Source organism: Abramis brama, assembly GCF_963993115.1.
Source record: "Abramis brama genome assembly, chromosome: 14".
Classification (NCBI taxonomy): domain Eukaryota; kingdom Metazoa; phylum Chordata; class Actinopteri; order Cypriniformes; family Leuciscidae; genus Abramis; species Abramis brama.
The window spans coordinates 26,387,217-26,405,943 of record NC_139976.1 but is presented as its reverse complement, the minus strand read 5'-3'; the positions used below and the strand labels follow the sequence as shown (position 1 = coordinate 26,405,943).

Below are 18,727 nucleotides of genomic sequence, written 5' to 3'. Positions count from 1 at the left end.
GTGCAACCCATTTCACATGATCAGGGTCAAACGCAATGCTTATGTGGAAGAAACCATGGTTCCTGTCCCAAGGTCTTGGGGAGCAATTCTGTAAAGTTGCTCGACTCAAGGTCTTTGGAAGGGTCATCATCTCATGTTTTTCTTGCTCTAAAGAATTTCCTCACAGACCTCAGGGCCATCATGTGTTTATCTGCACAGACAATACATCGGTGGTCGCCTACATAAAGCATCAGGAGGGTTTGTGTTCACGTCCACTTTGCAAACTGCCACACCAAATCCTACTGTGGTCCCAGGGGAAGCTGCTCTCATTCAGGGCAGCTTACATCCCTGGGGTTCAGAATATAGGAGCAGACATCCTGTTGAGGCAGGGGCTGAGGCCCAGGGAATGGAGGCTCTACCCCGAGGTGGTGGAGCAGATATGGAGTGTGTTCGGCCAGGCACAAGTGGATCTGTTTTGCGTCTCGAGAAACGTCTCACTGTCCACTCTGGTTCTCCCTCATGCATCCAGCTCCTCCGAGGCTGAGGCTACATCTGTACACCTTTCCCCCAATCGCTCTGCTCTCGGGAGTTCTGGAGAGAGTTTGCCGGGACCAAGTTCGCCTACTGTTAATAGCCCCACAGCGAGTATGGTTCCCAAACTTGGTGTCTCCCCCTCTGAGGGGGCCCAGCTCATAGGTACTGGTCTCTCAAACGAGGTTGTTGAGACCATTTTACATTACAGAGCTCCCTCCACGAGGAAACTGTATCCCCTGAAATGGAGAGTTTTGGAGTGGTGTTGTGATCATCGGCTGGACCCAGTTAACTGCCCAGTTGGTACAGTGCTGGAGTTCCTGCAAGAGCAGTTCACAGCAAGTCTATCCCCGTCCACTTTAAAGGTTCATGTGGCGGCCATAGCTGCTTACCACATTCCTTTGGGTGGAATGTCTTTGGGTAGAAACCCTTTGGCATCTCATTTCCTCCGTGGTACTCTGAGGCTTGCAGCCCGTACCAGGGTGCCGACATGGGATCGGGCCATTGTTCTGCAAATTTCACACATTCACACATGCTTCAAGATGTAATCACGCAGAGCATTCCCACAGTGTCAATCAAAAACAGTCGTAACCAAGGTGTTTCCATCCACCTATTTTATGACCATTTTCATCACTTGCATAAAAAAAACTAAATGCTGGATGGAAAATGCCAAAAAAACATATGCGCTCATTTGAGTAAGATAAACCTTTCATCCGATAAGAAAACATCCGTATAAACTATTATGGAAACCAAATAAACTCCTCGATGAGCATCAAAAAAGACATGTGACACTGTGATGGGACGCATAACTGGACTAACCAGCGGACCGATCTCGTTGCACAGCATCTGAAATGCTGTTTTGGTCATTCTGAAATGCCTGAGCAAAGTCTGTTGTCAAAGTACTACAATTCCCTGCCAGAACTGTTTTACATGACTGTGTTCCCAAACAGCAGGCATCCACCTCCAAAAGCAAGATAACTTTATTGCGTTTCGTCTGCATGCTCTGAAACGCAAGTAATTTATTATATACTAAATTATTTTACACAGTGGCATCTCCTACTGCAGCAACTTCCATTTTTCTTAGTGATATTTAGCGTCAGTTTATCAGGAAGTGACAATTTTGTTCTCTTCAGCTCACTGGATGGAAATGGTGCTTTATTCGCAAATGTTTAATGCGATATTCCAATTTTGCGAATAAGTTAAATTCACAAGTTTGGATGGAAACATAACCATAGACTTGCCGGCACCCACTATCTTAGTGCACCAAGCACTATGAAAATACAAGTATCGGATCAGGAAAAATAAACAAGTAGGTTGTGGTAAACAAACTATAAATGTTTCTGTTCCCTTTCAGTCGCTCACGTTCGACGTAGTCGTACATTATGACTGATTGGGATCACGCTTAGGGAGCCTGTCATCTTCGAGTATTGTAAAAACGAGCCAATGTACATTGGCAGCGCGGGATAAATACGGAAGTGGATGCACGCACCAGTTGTCTGGTTCGCCTGTCCTCCATCAAGGGTAGCGAGGGACATTTCCTCTGTTCCTGGGTCCCAAGAGGGCCAGACTGATGGTGTGCGACCCTGAAAAGCCTTGCAACATTCAGCTACCTCTTGTATCGCCAGCCGGCAGTTGGGTGCGGTTCGAGGACCCGGTCACACCTGACTGATCCAGTTGAGTCTCGACAGCACTGGAAGGTGCTCCCGACCGATTCAGTCGGTTCCTCTGTACCAGCAGACTCGGCTAGACGATTCAGTTCTTCCGGTACCCGCCCATGCTCAGCACTATTTGTTACACTTCAGTGTTCCAAATGTGTGTCTGTCATCTGCGCGGGGTCATCACGTTCCTACTGGCGAAGGATGCGATCAAGCCGTTCCTCCAGCCAATATGAAGACAGGCTTCTGAAAGTTCCCCGTAATTCATTGTACTCAAGCTATAGTGAGTTAAGACCATCAGGGATCTGCGTTTCTTGATTTCGGGTCCTTTTTCAAGCTTCCATTCAAATTGCGAACACACAAACGCATTCCTAATGCTACATCCCCAAGATTGGTCTGCATCGTTCGACCTGAAAGACGCATACTTCAGATCTCTACCCTTCCGCAACGCAGGCCATCCTGTGCTCTTCCATTGAGGGGTTGAAGTCTCAGTACAAGTCCCTCCCTTCAAGTCCTACATTGCCAGTTGAGTCTTCAGATCAACTGGAGAAGAGTAACTCGTCCACGGACTGAGGATCTCTTTTCAGGTTCGGAGGTAGACTTGGTCTACACGTTCACCAGCAGGAACGTGTCCAGTCAGTGCTTCATAGAAGTGAGAAAGGGTCCCACTGAAACTTTCAGAGGCTCCTGGGGCATATGGATGCACCTGAAGCCAGTAGTGACGGCTTGCGATTTGTCCCATTCCTCTCCTATGGACTGGATACGTGCACCTTTTGCTCCAGTTGAGTTCCCCTCTTCCGAACCCTGTGAGTTCCTCCACACCCCTTCGGCGTTGGACGTGGCCTATCACTCGTATGCTTGTGAAACTTGTGTTTGGCTGGGTCCATATGTTGCAATCCCTACGGCGATCCCATATGTGTATTTTTCCACGGTACGGCTCCCTGTGTCAAGCTTGTGTCTTCCCTTGACAGAGCCTGCTCTGCCGTCACTGATCTACTGCCCGCTAACTTCGGTCAGTCCATATGTGTATTTCTCCACGTTACCTCCCTTCGGGCAGGATGTGGCTTCCACAGTGTTTGCCTTCCAACAAAAGGTAACGCTTTGCCAGTGGTCCTGTGGAACAGCAGTGACTTTCCTGGCCTAAGCCCTGTCCTATATACGCCACAATATCCGGGAGGATCAGGATGCTTTTGCCTAGGCACTGGAAGGTGGCAGCACTAGAGGCGATTTAATTGGGATGAACGTCTCAGTTACGTATGTAACCCTCGTTCCCTGAAGGAGAGAACGGAGACGTAGTCCCGTCGCCACTATTGCCTGACCACCGCTGACCCCGGGTTCCGCTCGGCTCCTCAGCGAAAAACAACTTGTTTGTGCATCCACTTCTGTATTTATCCCGTGCTGCGGTGCGGAGCGTGTGAAGCAATTAACGCATTGGCTCGTTTTTACAATACTCGAAGATGACAGGCTCCCTAAGTGATCCCAATCAGTTGTAACATACAACTACATCTCTGTTCCCTCCTTCAGGGAATGAGGGTTATATGCGTAACCGAGACGTTATTTGGTACTGTGACTTGACTTGCTTGGTTTGTGTGCACTTGACAAAAGGTAGAGACTTGAGTTACTTGCTCCTCCCACCTTATATATTTTTGGTTTACAAATCTCACTTAGTGACAGGCGATGTTTTCAAATGCGTATGTGTGCACATGCTCTCTTGTAAAGTGTTTATGACATGCAGCTGTGCGCTAATCTCATCAGTATAAAAGCAGTATTTTTTTTTTAACCAAGCTCAAAATTTGTGGGATGTGTGATGTCACAAGAGCAAGATCTAAACAAGATTTAAAAGACTGCCTCTAAAGCAAGACAAAGGCACCTAGCTTTACAACGTCACACCAATGGATTGTTAAATTTGACTGGTATAAGAACTGACCGCTGAAATTTTTGTACTGAAGGATTCAAATTTAAGAATCTATTTCAAATATGCTTCCTTACATAACATCACGGTAAAGAATATTGTATTTAGTGTTTAAGGGTAAGATAATCATTCTGCTCAGCAAAGTTGCCTTTCCTGTTTTCTCTTTAATGGCTCTTTGAGTCCCAGTATCACTCAGAACTGATGGGATTAGCACACGAATGATTCACTGAGAATCTCACCTTTTGTTCTGCAAATGGCTTTCGGACCCAAATGGCCCTTGGAGCCTTATGCTGATTGAATTAGGATTGGCTAGACCCTAAGTCTAGGGTGTTACCTTAACCTGTATACTCATTTACATGCTTTGTTTGAATTTGTCTCCACCCACAAAAGTCCCTCCTCCTAAAATGCCTATAAGATACCATGTAAAGTTATGTTAGATTAGATCATGTTGGACGTTTCTACAGCCGCGTACAGAGGAGTTCTCAATAAAGAATAACTTCTGTTGAACGCGATCCCAACTGTCTCACTGGTCTCTGCTTCGAACAAGAAACAACTTTACAACAGATGGTGCCTTGTGACCCGGATAGAGTTCCAGCTTCTTCACCTGAATCCAGATTGAAACAGCAAGCTCAACAAAAGATCTGCTTTCCAGACTGCATCTTTTGGAATCCAGAGCGAAACCTCTAGCTAAACAAAGACTGCCAGACTGAATCTTTCCAGCTTCCTCCAGATTGAAAACTTCAAGCTCAAACAAAGATCTGCTTTCCAGACTGCATCTTTTGGAATGCAGAGCGAAACTTCCAGCTGAACAAAGATTTCCAGTCTGAATCTTCTTTTACAACCAAGGGTTGGTGAGTGCTACTCTATTCAAAAGAACCAATGCAGACCAGTACAATTGTTTTCCTCTGCGTCGTTCAGAGAAGAAGTTAACAAACAGCTGTAGAGTTTGGTTAACTAAAGATGAGCCTCTAAAAAGTTTTTCTTTTAGAGATGAAATTTACCCCCTGTTGTTGACAGGGAAGATTAACAGTTACATGTTAATATTGTGTGTATGCTCTTGCTAGAGAAGACCTATCTGTAAGCTAGAGAATTAGCTTTAGAATTAGATTTAGCCTCATGTGCTAATAAGATTGTACCCTCTGTTTGCAAGACAGTAGAGAGAAGTTTTTTTTGTGTGTGTGTTTTGTTTGTGGTAACAGAAATTCACAAAATGTTTAGGAAAAGTACTAGACAGATTACACCTTTTTGGACAGATAGTGAATTTAAGTCTTTGTTATCAGAGCACATGGACTCAATCGTGACTGAGGAAGTCAGATTGAATTTAACAAAGAAATTTAGCATTGATCCAGGCAAAGTTTGGTCAATCGAAGATTGTAAAAAGGTACTAGGAGAAAGTATTCGCAAGAACAGTGTCAAAGGCATTATCTTCTGTCACAGAGAATTCGGTTTAACCCTAGCTACAGAACAGTCTAAGCGCAACTCTGAGCTAGAGAAACAGATCAAAGAGCTCCATGCTAGAATATCTTTGTTGACTAAGAAAGTAAACCGCAACAAAGATGCAGAAAAAACTGATGTGGAAGAAGTTAGTCAGCCTGATAACAATTATCCTGACTTAAAAGCTTTCGTTGAAACAAATGTAGCCATCCAATCAGTAACTGATCAGCCTGTAGATTCAGTGCAGGTTTGTGGGGCTAGGAGAAGATCTCGGGGAACTGAAAGTGTTACTCCGAACTCTTCTGTTGTCCAAATACAAACGGTTGCCAAAACATCTTTAGGTCCTAAGGATATAGATAGACTCTCCCAGAGTTTACCCTCAGCACGTACAAATTTTTCTGAATTTAGAAGAGCATTGTTCAGCAAAATGCGTCTTTACGACATGTCGTTGCCGGAAGTCACACAGCTGATGTCACAAATTCTAACTGAATCTGAATTCAACAATTTTGAGTCTGCTGTTACTTCCGAACTGCAACATGTCAGTAAAGGCGATTTGAGAGAAGGTGTTTTGAAAATCCTAAAGAATATCTTAGGACCCAAAATCGATTGGTCGAAAATTACCAATTGTGTACAGAAGAAGGGGGAAACTGTTTGTGAGTACACAGAAAGATTTTGCCAGACCGCTGCCGCTTACAGCGGAATCGCTGACACTTCAGAGCAGGTGCTAGGTGATAATGGTCCCCTAGTTCGCGCATGGTTTCAGGGTCTTCTGTCAGAACATAAAAAGGCCTTGCCTTACTTAGAACTAACATGGTCCAGTAGAACCCTGCAAAGCAACTTGGACAAGTTAGCTACTTGGGAAAGAGACTCTGATGTAAAGGCAAGAGTAAAAATTGCAGCAGCTTCTTTTAAGGTCAACTCAGAGAAGCCAAAGAAACGCAAAAGTCCTAGAGAAGCCAGTTGTTCTTACTGTGGCAAGCACGGACATTTTGGAAAAGAATGTAGAAAAAACAAAAATAACTTAAGACAAGTTAACAAGGTTAACCAGCTTCTGCTTAGCCTGCTTGATATTCTGAAGCAGCCCCTCCCCTCCTCGTTAAACTCGTGGGGCAACTTGATACGGTGTTAACCATTTAGGCTGTGAGTGCTTAATCTCCCCAGTAACTCACAACAAAGATGAAAGACTTATTGACTGTCACAGCCTTTTTTTGGGGGACATTCAGTATACTCACAGCCGTAAATGTTATTGCAGAACACTACAATCAGACACCATCCTCTGTTAATGATGTTTATTAGGACTGATGTTTCACTGGAGAATGGAAATGTGCCAATTTTCTCACACACTGTACAGTGTGTACACAACACAGGGACAGAATAGGACACGGACAGTGAGGAGCCCTGGGAAGAACTGACGCAACAGGCGTTCGGGGGTGAACCCAGGGTGAAGACACTACCTCATAGGCCTTTCCCGATTTAGTCCATCCTTACCTCACTGGTCCATAGGTGTCAAATAAATTAAGAAATAGGGAAAGAATGAAACAACAACAGTAGACTCTGAAAACGATAGAACCATAGTGTTTAAACTGCTACAACCGTAGTGTTTTGAAGAAATACTGCTCTCTGTTTTTCTGTTTTCTGTCTTACAGTGTGGAAATAAAACTTGATGGCTTTTTTTTCGAGATCCATATGCAACGACCGTCTCACCTGCATATGAAGCCACAACCTCAAGAAAACAACTAGACCCACTGCAGAGCCAACCAACACAGAAGAAAAATACACAACGCAGAGACATACGAAACCTTCAGTCATCCATCGACATGATCAAGACTACAAGCCTGCACCATTACATGAGTGCTGCACCGGGTTAATGTCAAGTTAACCAACAAGCAATCTTGATCTTTCAACAAAAATACACACCAGATGACTGAAGATAATTCTTCATGGTTCAGAAACTTGTTCACAAGAAAATGAGTTCCAACCATAAAAGAAAATGAAAAATACACAATGCAGAAAATTCACGGACCCTAAATTGCATGTTTTGTTTCTGAGTCAGCATGCAATTACAGATGAACAACACAGAGCAAGTTATATGTGCCTGTAACTTACACCAGTTACAAGAATGAACTTTATGTGTCTAAATTTGTATTTTTGTGAGAGTTTTTAAGAACTCTCAAAGAGGGGACTGAAGGATTCAAATTTAAGAATCTATTTCAAATATGCTTCCTTACATAACATCACGGTAAAGAATATTGTATTTAGTGTTTAAGGGTAAGATAATGATTCTGCTCAGCAAAGTTGCCTTTCCTGTTTTCTCTTTAATGGCTCTTTGAGTCCCAGTATCACTCAGAACTGATGGGATTAGCACACGAATGATTCACTGAGAATCTCACCTTTTGTTCTGCAAATGGCTTTCGGACCCAAATGGCCCTTGGAGCCTTATGCTGATTGAATTAGGATTGGCTAGACCCTAAGTCTAGGGTGTTACCTTAACCTGTATACTCATTTACATGCTTTGTTTGAATTTGTCTCCACCCCCAAAAGTCCCTCCTCCTAAAATGCCTATAAGATACCATGTAAAGTTATGTTAGATTAGATCATGTTGGACGTTTCTACAGCCGCGTACAGAGGAGTTCTCAATAAAGAATAACTTCTGTTGAACGCGATCCCAACTGTCTCACTGGTCTTCTGCTTCGAACAAGAAAAAACTTTACAACAGTACTCTCTCGCAAACCATCCTATTACACTTTATACTACTTATAAAGTCCAAGGCCACTGTTGTATTCACCAAAGAATCCATTTACCAGGTGCTCAAAAACTAAAATATTTTTTATTTTATATTATTATATATTAATAAAGTTTAAATGTGGCACTTACCTTCGACTTATCTGTGAGAGATTCCAAATATGAATGGTTTCCATAAGGAACTAGTCGATATCTACAAAGAGAACAAAACATATGAGAAATCTGTATAAATTACGTTAATCGTGTAGGCTTCACAATGGCTTGGATATTATGCTGCTTACACTGGATGCATTGTGTTGCCGACGGTAAATAGGTGCTCCTTTCTATTTCTGATGTACTACATGTTTGTAATTCGAGCTAATAAGAGGCCAAATAGGTCTGGAATGTCTAAAGCTTTCAAGCTACATTTATCAAAACAGTTTAACTTGAATTTTCTGATATCTTTTCACTTTTATTTTGCCTCTGTCCCAACTTTTTTTAAAGTGTGTTTCAGCCATCAAAATGTTTTTATATTTATAAAATACAATTAATTTGGCCAGTGAAAAAATATAATTATTTTCTTTGTACATTTGTCAGTTAAATATAGGTTCAAGAGAATTAACCAACCACATATTCTTGATTTTATTGCATTTTACAAAATGTCCCAACCTTTCTGGAAATGGGGTTGTAAATATTACTGGGGAAGATAGCATTATGACCTCTGCTCCAAAAATTGTTGAGAGCACTTTTCAGCACGTCATTCACACACTTCACAGAAGCCAAAGCCATTAGCAGCATTGCCTTGAAAGAAAGCACTATAGGGTGGACCCTTAGGGCTTTCAGCAGTGTCAGTGTTAATGTCAGATCCCAAGTGGGAAGAGTAGCAAGTGGTGTGGATCTCAATGTGCTTTTTCTTTTTAATCCAGGTTTAGTTTGACCATGAACAATGCACTATCACTTTAATTCAGCGTGTGCTGCATAGCAAAAATTGACTAATAATAATGAATAACGATCGCTGCATGGCACAGATCCTGCAGCGTTCTGGCCATGACACATCCTTATGCAGTTTGAATGCTCTAATCTGTTAGCATGGGCACAGAAAAAAATATGGTCCAAAATGAATACCATATTAATAATGTGAGAGACTGATAGTCATACAGAAAATTATTACTTCAAGTTATTGCTGCTAAAGTTGATTTTAAAAGCTACTGAATTATAGGGTCTACTTTGTTTCACTAAGTAGAAAAGAAAAAGAACTAAGAAAAAGACCTCTTTATTTTTGTTAAACAAATAATGACACATTGTAATATGTTTGATATATATTATCTGAGGGTGTATTTGTCTAATTTTAGGACCCGCTAATGACCAGACATTTTTTTTTTATTATGTACTAATGCGTAAAACAATATATTCAAAGAGGGTGTACTTACTTTTTCACATGACTGCATGTGTTACATTATTTTAGCATCAGGGTTTGAAATTAACACCTGCCAACCAGTCAAATGAGGGATGAAAATCCACCATGGTGGGTAAGGCATATCAACACACTTAAAAATTTGGCAGGATATGATTCATAAATTATATTCTATCACTTTGCATGGCATCGCTATCAGAGCTCTACCCATAAAAGGAGTCTCAAACATTGGAAAAACAAAGCACAAAGAGGGTCGCACTCTGACAGAAAAACAGTGCAGCGGCGTGTCTTTAAAATTCAAACACATTGTTTTCTATGACTGTATGCACAACAGCAGCACCACTCAACGTCAGTCCGCAGTGCCCAACTATGACTCCAGCTGTTCAAAATCATGCCGTGCCAGAGCGTCACATTATTTCCATTAAAATACAACAAATTGGAACAAATATATGTATGTATTGACTTCACCCGAGAAGATTGTGTATAGTGCATTTTTCAGTAACAGGTTTGTTTTTGTGGCTTGAATAATATAGAGTTTCATATAGAGAAATAATATAGATCACCCATTCTATTTCCGTTTGCACTGTTTTTAGTTTAGAAACCCTATTGTAATTGTTAGAATTTCCAAGGATCAGCATTCTCCCCTAAAAGTGATCAGGCAGACCAAGCAGTAAGTCATAGAGACTTGAATGTTTGAGGGATGTTAGTAGCCACCCCCCGTCTACAATGTTCACCAAGGCATACAACGTTCATGTTTTTTGAAAAACACTGCCGCAATCGACCAGTGAAGATCGAGCGGTTGTCAGAGAAGGTAAACGGAGGCCGATTGGAAACGAAACTCACTGATCCTGTTTGAATCACGACCTTAGAGGCCTGTGAGAAATTAGAAAGAAACCGGCCACCGAGGGTGTCTTCGCGCTTTTCAAGTGCATAAAAAGGATTGTATATCACGTGATTTTTCACACATTTTCCACACATGCCCATGACATTCATACCATATGGCAGAACTCATCTTTCTGAGCAACTTTGCCTCTTGGACCACTGCTGTCAATCGAATCGTTCATTAAATATTTGAGAATAAAAAAATAAAAATACTTTTGCAAACTAGTCCTAGGTTTTTCACTTAACCTCAATAAAACCACTGCAGTAAAATTCTCTAAACTCTCTAGGCCAATAATCATAAAAACAATTGTTGAACTTTACCCTCTGGATATCTGTAACATTTAGTCATTTAGAAATTAGGCATGGCAAAATATACTCAAAAGCCTATAAATCCAAAACGAAAATGCTATACTTTACTTTAGGTGAGCTCATGCGAAATATGATCCTAAACAAGCACGCACATTTTTATGGAGATCAGACCATAGGTGGCACTATAACAAAACTTTTCCATTCCATTGATACTACTTTAATTATTTTTTTAAGTGAACTTTTGGAGATTAGATTCACTGTTATTGACTGCCACCTTGAACTTGAGAACGTGATTAAAGAATGACGTGACCAGTGTGCGATAATCCTGCCTGTGAGATGTCCAAGGCATGGCACTTCCAGACTTCTGTGCGACTTCCGCCGGAATCCTAGGAGACAATTGAGAGGCCACTTTTTCCAGCCCGTTCTCATAAAAGCTGCAAGACTTTTGGGCAAAAAGCGCCCTAGTGTCTACGTGCAGGTATAATCATGGAAATTACCGGTATATGAGATAATTATAATTATTGTAATTATAATAATTAAATGGTATCCGCAAACATGTTAATAGTTATTAGGCAATAATTAATTATTGCAGAAGTTCATTATAAGATGATTAATTTGGGGCTTTCACGATTCCTCGATTAAATTTGAGCGCTCGACTTCTCAATTTAAATTTTCCCATGTTGATTAACTGGCAAAATGCTGTAAGTGGTGCAATCCATGGAAGAGCAGCATGAACCACATTATTAGACCGTATTCTAAGGCTGCACAATATATTTAAGCCACATTGGGATTTTTAAATGGTTTTGTGCTATTGTGAAATCACAAACACTATGATTCAATTAAATTTATACATGCGCTGCAGGTTTTACAGTAAATTTTTTACACTCCGACAGGACAAGTTACATGATTCTTCCAGCGCCTCGGAGTGACTCTGTTCATAGTAAATGCTGCTCCACACAAACTCAGTTTCTGCATGTGCTGTTCGTTTGGCTTTTCAATAATGTGCATTTGGGAACGCATTTAAAGTCTGATGTGCTTTGGGTTTCATAACGAAGCGTTACACTAATCATTTTCATGCGTTTTTACTGATTAGACTAATTAGCGTTCATGAAAAGACCATGTGTAAATGCCCTCTAATTGTGTCTGAAGAGGTTTAATGGGATCTGAATGTGATTCTTAAAGGTCTGCTGAGGTCTAATGCAGTTTGATGTGGTCTAATGTAGACTAAATTGGTCGGTCTGATTTTTGACTTATTTGCTGTTTGTCTTGACGTAAAAACTTCAAGCTTTTAAAAGTATTTGAAACTTTCAGACAAGACATAATTTTTACACAAGCTTTATCTATCTAGTAAAAAATGTTTCTTATCCAAGCACCTCTGAAAGCAAAGTCCCATCTTGTTTGCAAGCGCATGCAGCAGAAGTACAGTTTGACCCCAGGCTGCATTAATTTCATTCCATTCCACTGGTACGCTGGGTAATCTGCCCAGGCGGAAGTTATTTATTGTTCCAAACTGCCCACTGTGCCTGAGAAAGAAAAAAAAAGAAAAAAGAAAACTTAAAATGTTTATATGCATAATTTTAACCAATTCAGTTTTGCATATAAATACATATAAATTATCGGCTTATTCAATGTGCATATATTTCTGTTTTGATGCTGAAACTTGTTCCTAAAATATTAATTAAAACAGGTTTTTATAAAGAGATATGAAACCAGATATGAAAGGTGGAATTGAACACGTTGGTCTTCTTGAGTCTGTCTAGCTGAATCTGACAGTAACGCATCTGATTGTCCACACTCTTAAGATCATCATCCAACTCCAGCTGCTGTCTCTTAAACTCGCAGTACTCCTTCTGATACCTGAGACAAACAAACAAAGATGACAAAATGTATTTACCTGGAAACTAAAAAAAAAAAAAAAAAAAAAAAAAAAAAAAAAAAAAGTTAAAAAGTATTTAAGAGGAACTTTTTTTCTTTTTCTCGAAAAAACATGGTCAATGCACTACAAAAATGCTGTAACAACTTAAATTATATTGTACTGTATATGACATGTTTTAGATTTAAAATGGCTAACTTCAACTTCACCTGATTTCAATCTTATCTTGACAGTTTGAGCAGTAAATTTGAGCAAGGACTGCATTATGAATGTTTCACAATACAGTGTTTGCAGAATTATTGTTGATTTTCTGATCATATATTTTTTTTTTGGTCCATTTTACCAATTCCAAACCTCATTAATCTTAATAACAACTACTATTTATTTTGTATTTAATCATTTATAAGTGATATATAATTGTTCATGAAGGCTGGAAATGAAAAATGGCTAATATTCAGGTGTGCAGAATTATTAGGCACGTTTTCTTTTACAGATAAAATAAGCCAAAAAAGAGATTTAACTCAGACTGGAAAGTCAAATATTATTATTATGCCCATGAGAAGGATGCAATACTAATGCAATACTAGAAATTGCAGTTAAGGCATGAACATTGGACAGTGAAATGCTCATTGGGTCAGCAGGGTCAGACAAAAACAGGTGGAGAAGAAAAGACACGTTAATTGCAAAAGAATTAAGAATTAAGGTGAAGAATTAAGTGTGGAATCATCAGGAACCAATTAGTCTCCAGGGCCACAATTTTTCAGAACTGCAACCTACCTGGAGTCTCCAGAAGTGCAAGGTGTCAGGATCTCAAAGACTTAGGTTAGGTCAGTGGTTCCCAAACCTGTCCTGAAGGCCCCCCAACACTGCACGTTTTCTTTGTCTCCCTACTCAAACACACCTGATTCAACTCATCAGCTCATTATCACATGGGTTAATTGAGCTGATGAGTTGAATCAGGTGTGTTTGATTAGGGAGACAAAGAAAACGTGCAGTGTTGGGGGGCCTTCAGGACAGGTTTGGGAACCACTGGGTTAGGTAAAGAATCCTAAAAAATGACCCTAAAAGATCTTATCCTAAAAGAATAAGACCCTAAAAAATTAATGATAAGAATCATAAGCTGAAGTGTAGTAAAATATATATATATTTTTTTGCTTTATAGACAGACAGATTGAGAGTGACTCTTGAAGGACCAGCACCACATCCTCTTGTACCACTGTTTGAAGAATTCATCTTCCAGAATCTGGCAGTAAGTTTTGGGGGTTCATTTTTAGTCCACCTCTGCAAAATGGACTTCAGGGTAGGAGATGGACTAAAATGAACTCCCAAAACTTACTGCCAGATTCTGGAAGATGAATTCTTCAAACAGTGTTACAAGAGGATGTGATGCTGGTCCTTCAAGAGTCACTCCCAATCGGTCTATCTTTTTGGCTTATTTTATCAGTAAAAGAAAACGTGCCTAATAATGCTGCACACCTGAATATAAGGCGTTTTTCATTTCCAGCCTTCATGAACAATTATATCTCACTTATAAATGATTAAATACAAAATGAATAGTAGTTAAGATTAATGTGGTTTGGAATTGGTAAAATTCAAAAAAATTGGTGCCTGTAAAAAAAAAAGATCAGAAAATCAACGAGCCTAATAATTCTGCACACACTGTACAAGCTTTGCAAAGAGGCTGTAAAGGAGGACAACAGCAGTTGTGCTGTAGTTGTGTCCCTCTCACATACTAAATGCTAGCATTGCCCTAGGGAACTGGGATTCCCCCATTATAATAAAAAAAGAATATGACTCCATTGTAAATATTCTAATTCATATGTACTGAAGTTCTTCTGTGTCCATCAGCTGGCTGTAGTTTCGTCCCTCGGCCAGCTCTTTTGCCACAGCTTCACGCTGACCCTCAATGCTCTCCAGTTCCTGGATCAAAGATTCCTCTTCTTGTTTCAACTGCTGCAGTGCATTCAGTAGACTGGCCTCCTCCTCTTTTGGTAGCTGAGACAGCAACTCTAAACAGCTCCTGACAATTCAAAGCCAATTGAGTGACCCATTGGAGTCAATGATGTCAATCATGTATTGACTAAAAAGGTTTAATGACAAAAATAATGATACAAACCCTAGCACAAGAAAATTAACACATCCAACTCACAGAAAAAGAAAGAAAAACAGTTGTTTGTTACTTGACATGTTTTGAGCGAGAGTGATACTAACTTGTAATTCTGGCACTCATTCTCAGTGATGTTGAGTTGTGTGTCGAGATGGTCCAGGAGTGTGTCAGTGCATTCCTCACACAGTGGGTGATCAATATCTGTCTGACCAGACATGATGTCAAACAGATCGCTTGTCACCTACAGGAAAAACACACATACAGAAAGAAGGATCTATTCTGATACATCCATCTACTTCACCCAACCTATACTGCTTGAACAGGGTTCTACCCTAGAGTTCCAAAAAAACCTTTATGCCAGAAAGGTTCTACAAATTATACCCCTAGCACAAGTTTCATTCCTGAATAAAATAAACTAAATTTTTGCATGTTTAATAGCTTTATTAGAAATGTATCTCTTTAAGCTATATGTTTTATCTATTTATTAATGAATGTTTTATTAGTCTGCTATTTAATTAACACATTAACAAGCATGATTGAAAGTTCTTCAGCTGTCATGTCAAAAGACGCCATACAGCTCTTACACTGATGAGTAACAGGCTCATGTGTCATTTAATGATTCTATGTGTCTATTAAACGGGTACATGAAATAATCACCATAAACACCAAACAACTTGAACGTGTAACTATGCTACGCTGATAATTCCGCAGAGACATAAATTGCACCGCATTTCAGGCACATGCTTTTTGCACAAGTGATTACAGAGCTTGCATACACCGCATTTTAAACTCCAACTGTTATGGACGTTAGTTTGAGATTAACAGCTGGGAAAACAAGGGTCTCGTCAGACAAACCTTGTCTTTGATGACTTACATGTTTATTTGAAGAAGCAAAAAAAAAGAAAGGTGGTTTACTGTATTGTCCAGGTCTTGATTTAGTTTTAGTTTTTTTTCTTTTTTTCTTCTGGCATGAATCCCTCAAATCTATTAATAAAAAACTGCTGTGGATTGATCAATAATGCTGGCAAAAGTTCATGTCATAGTCCAATTTACTTTTCTTTGTACTATGGATTGTATTGAACCTACAACCTGATTTGCATAAAATTTGGGACATTTTGTAAAATGCAATAAAATCAAGAAATTCAAAAGCACAAAGAATAGATTTCCAAAGTTTCTACTGACCAAATTAAATGTATTTTCTAAATAAACACATTTTGATTTTAATGGATGCAACACTCCAAAAGAGGGACAAAGACAAAGGCAAAAAAAAAAAAAAAACTTTGGAAAACTATTGTCACTTAACACAGTCTGCCACTGCATCAAGAAATGCAACTTGAATCTCTGTTACGCAAGGAGAAATCTATAAATCAATTCTATGCAGAGATGCTGCTGTGTTCTCTGGGCCTGAGTTTATCTCATATGGCCCAAAAGACAGTGGAATTGTGTGCTATGGTCCACATTTCAGCTTGCTTTTGGGAAAAACTGACACTAAGTTCTCAGTCCCAAAGACGAAAGATACCAATCACACTTTAATCTGTGACGGGTGCAAAAGCAAAGATCTGTCATGGTATGGGGGTGCATCAGTGCAAACGGCATGGGTGACTTGCATGTGTGTGAAGGTACCACTGACGTAGAGGCCTATATTGGGATTATACAGAGACTTTTAATGCCATCAAGATGACATCTTTCCTGGGAAGCAGGACAATGCTAGGCTTCATTCTGCACGTGCTACAACAGAGTGGTTTTGCAGAAACTCTACACCATAGAGTGGATTTGCTTGACTGACCTGCCTGCAGTCGATCTGTTACTTATTGAAAATGTATGGCCCATCATGAAAAGGAGAATGAGATAACGACAACCATGGACTGTTGAGAAGCTGTCTTGTATCAGGTGAGATTGGGCAATAATTCCACTTGCAAAAATGCAACAATTAGTATCCTCAATTTCCGAACAATTAAAAAGTGTAATTAAATGGAAAGGTGATGGTGGTAAATATACCTCTGTCCAAACTTTTTTGTAGTGTGTTGCAGCCATCAAAATCTAAATATGTTTATATTTACAAAATACAGTTAAGTTGGTAAGTGAAAACATTGGAAATACATATTTTTTTTCAGTTAAATAAAGGTTCAAGAGAATTAACAAACCACAGATTCTTGATTTTATTGCATTTTACAAAATTTCCCAACTTTTCTGGAAATTAGGTTGTAGAAAACATAGGAAAAGACTAAATGTTTCAGAAGCAATCAAGTCACTGAGGAACTGATGGAGATGTTTCCATTTCTTCTGAGGATAACAGAGTATTTGGTGTTTGCAGTTACATTATACAAAAAAATAAACATTTGTTTTGCTGAGTTAATTGCACGTTAAACTTTGCATTTGTGTGTTTAAGATGCATTATGAAATGAAGATGGATTTTGGCAAAGACCTTCACCTAAGTCAGAAAGCACTTTTTAAAGGGGTCATATAATGCCATTTTTGTACAAGCTAATATGATTCTTTAGGGTCTAAATTAAAAGTTTGTAATAAACTTTAATTAAAAATGATCATTAGTATTGTAAGAAAACACTCATTTTACCTGGTCAAAATCAGCTCTGTTTTCAGTACGCCGTTTAAGTGCATTGTGTCTTTAAATGATAATGAGCTTTGCTCACCCCACCCCTCTGTTCTGTGGGCGTTTTGCCACAACAACACACGTGGAGTGTTGCCTTGACAACAGTTGAGGGTAACGTTATATTTTGAAGAATGGCAGCGGGAGTCTCTGAGGACACTGTGCAACCGTATCAATTTGAACCGGAGTTGGAAAACAGGACGTTTCTGAATGGTTGGTTAACGTAATGTCACTTTGATCTATCTTTGTATGTACTGGCAGGGTAGAGTAGTGAGAAGATACGAACGCTATGTGTTTACTGATGTATACCTTAGTTCATTGACAGATTGATGTTACAGCTAATGGTCATGAAAAACTTTTTTCCGGTAAATGTAGGCTTGTCAGTGATGCGTAACGTTATCTATGCAGTGTTAGGTACAACTGTCAGGGCTGAAGCACTAACATTTTACTGATCTGTTTTAAAAATAACCGGTCTGTGAGACTATGACAGTCATTAGGCACATAAACAACACATACTCAGACAGGAGCTAATACCTTTTTCAATGTTCTCATTATAAAGCAGTCTGGTGAAATGATTTGCACAAACATGAAAGCATTGCTGTTGCGCGGACTGTGATGACAGACAGCTCGCTCACGAGCGAGGGCGGGTCTGTGTTGAAACGCTGCTGTCAATCAACAGTCGTGGGAGGGGCGTCCGACCGTGTGGCGTAACTAGGTCGAAAGGCTTGATTTGAGAGAGGGGAAAACATATAAGGAGATTAAAAAAAAAAAACACTGGATGGATTTTTATCATTTTATGATGGTTGTGTACAGGAACTGCCAACACACATTTCAGTACAATCAACTTGTAAAAGTGAATGTACCATTATATGACCCCTTTAAGTTTTTATGGTGAAAAGTGGAACATTTGACCAACCTGCAGCAAAACAATGACACGAACACTTACAATACTGTATAGTAGTGTAATGATACACATATTCGTAACAACAGTTTTTGGTATGGGTCTTTCGGTTAGGTATGCATGTGCACCGAACGAATATAGTGCTGTTTTAATCACTGCACAAGCAGAACTTCTGTATGTGTGGAACGTAATTTGAGCTTCAACCCTGGGGTGTAAAAGTACAATAATGTAAAATAAAGTAAAATAATGCCAAATGTTTTTGAAACAAGAAAAGCCTGTTGAATTGCACTACTTGAAAAAAAAAAATGCATTGCATTAACCATGCTTGCATTTTAATGCATTGTATTTTTAGGGCTTGCATTTTTATGGGCTGAAATTCAGCATGGTTGAATATTTAAGAT

The 18,727-nt window shown here is 39.6% G+C and overlaps 1 protein-coding gene across 4 annotated transcripts in view; it reads right to left on the bottom strand.

The window, feature by feature from the left end:
* becn1 (beclin 1, autophagy related) overlaps nt 1–18,727 on the bottom strand; it is a 93,433-nt gene that overhangs the window by 2,938 nt on the left and 71,768 nt on the right. For all 4 annotated transcript variants that reach the window (XM_084135149.1, XM_084135147.1, XM_084135148.1 and 1 more), the window contains 5 exons: nt 14,922–15,058; nt 14,536–14,730; nt 12,548–12,694; nt 12,211–12,360; nt 8,386–8,446 (listed from right to left, as the gene is read on the bottom strand). In XM_084135149.1, coding sequence (XP_083991275.1) covers nt 8,386–8,446; nt 12,211–12,360; nt 12,548–12,694; nt 14,536–14,730; nt 14,922–15,058 — 690 coding nt within the window. The remainder of the gene's footprint in view (nt 1–8,385; nt 8,447–12,210; nt 12,361–12,547; nt 12,695–14,535; nt 14,731–14,921; nt 15,059–18,727) is intronic.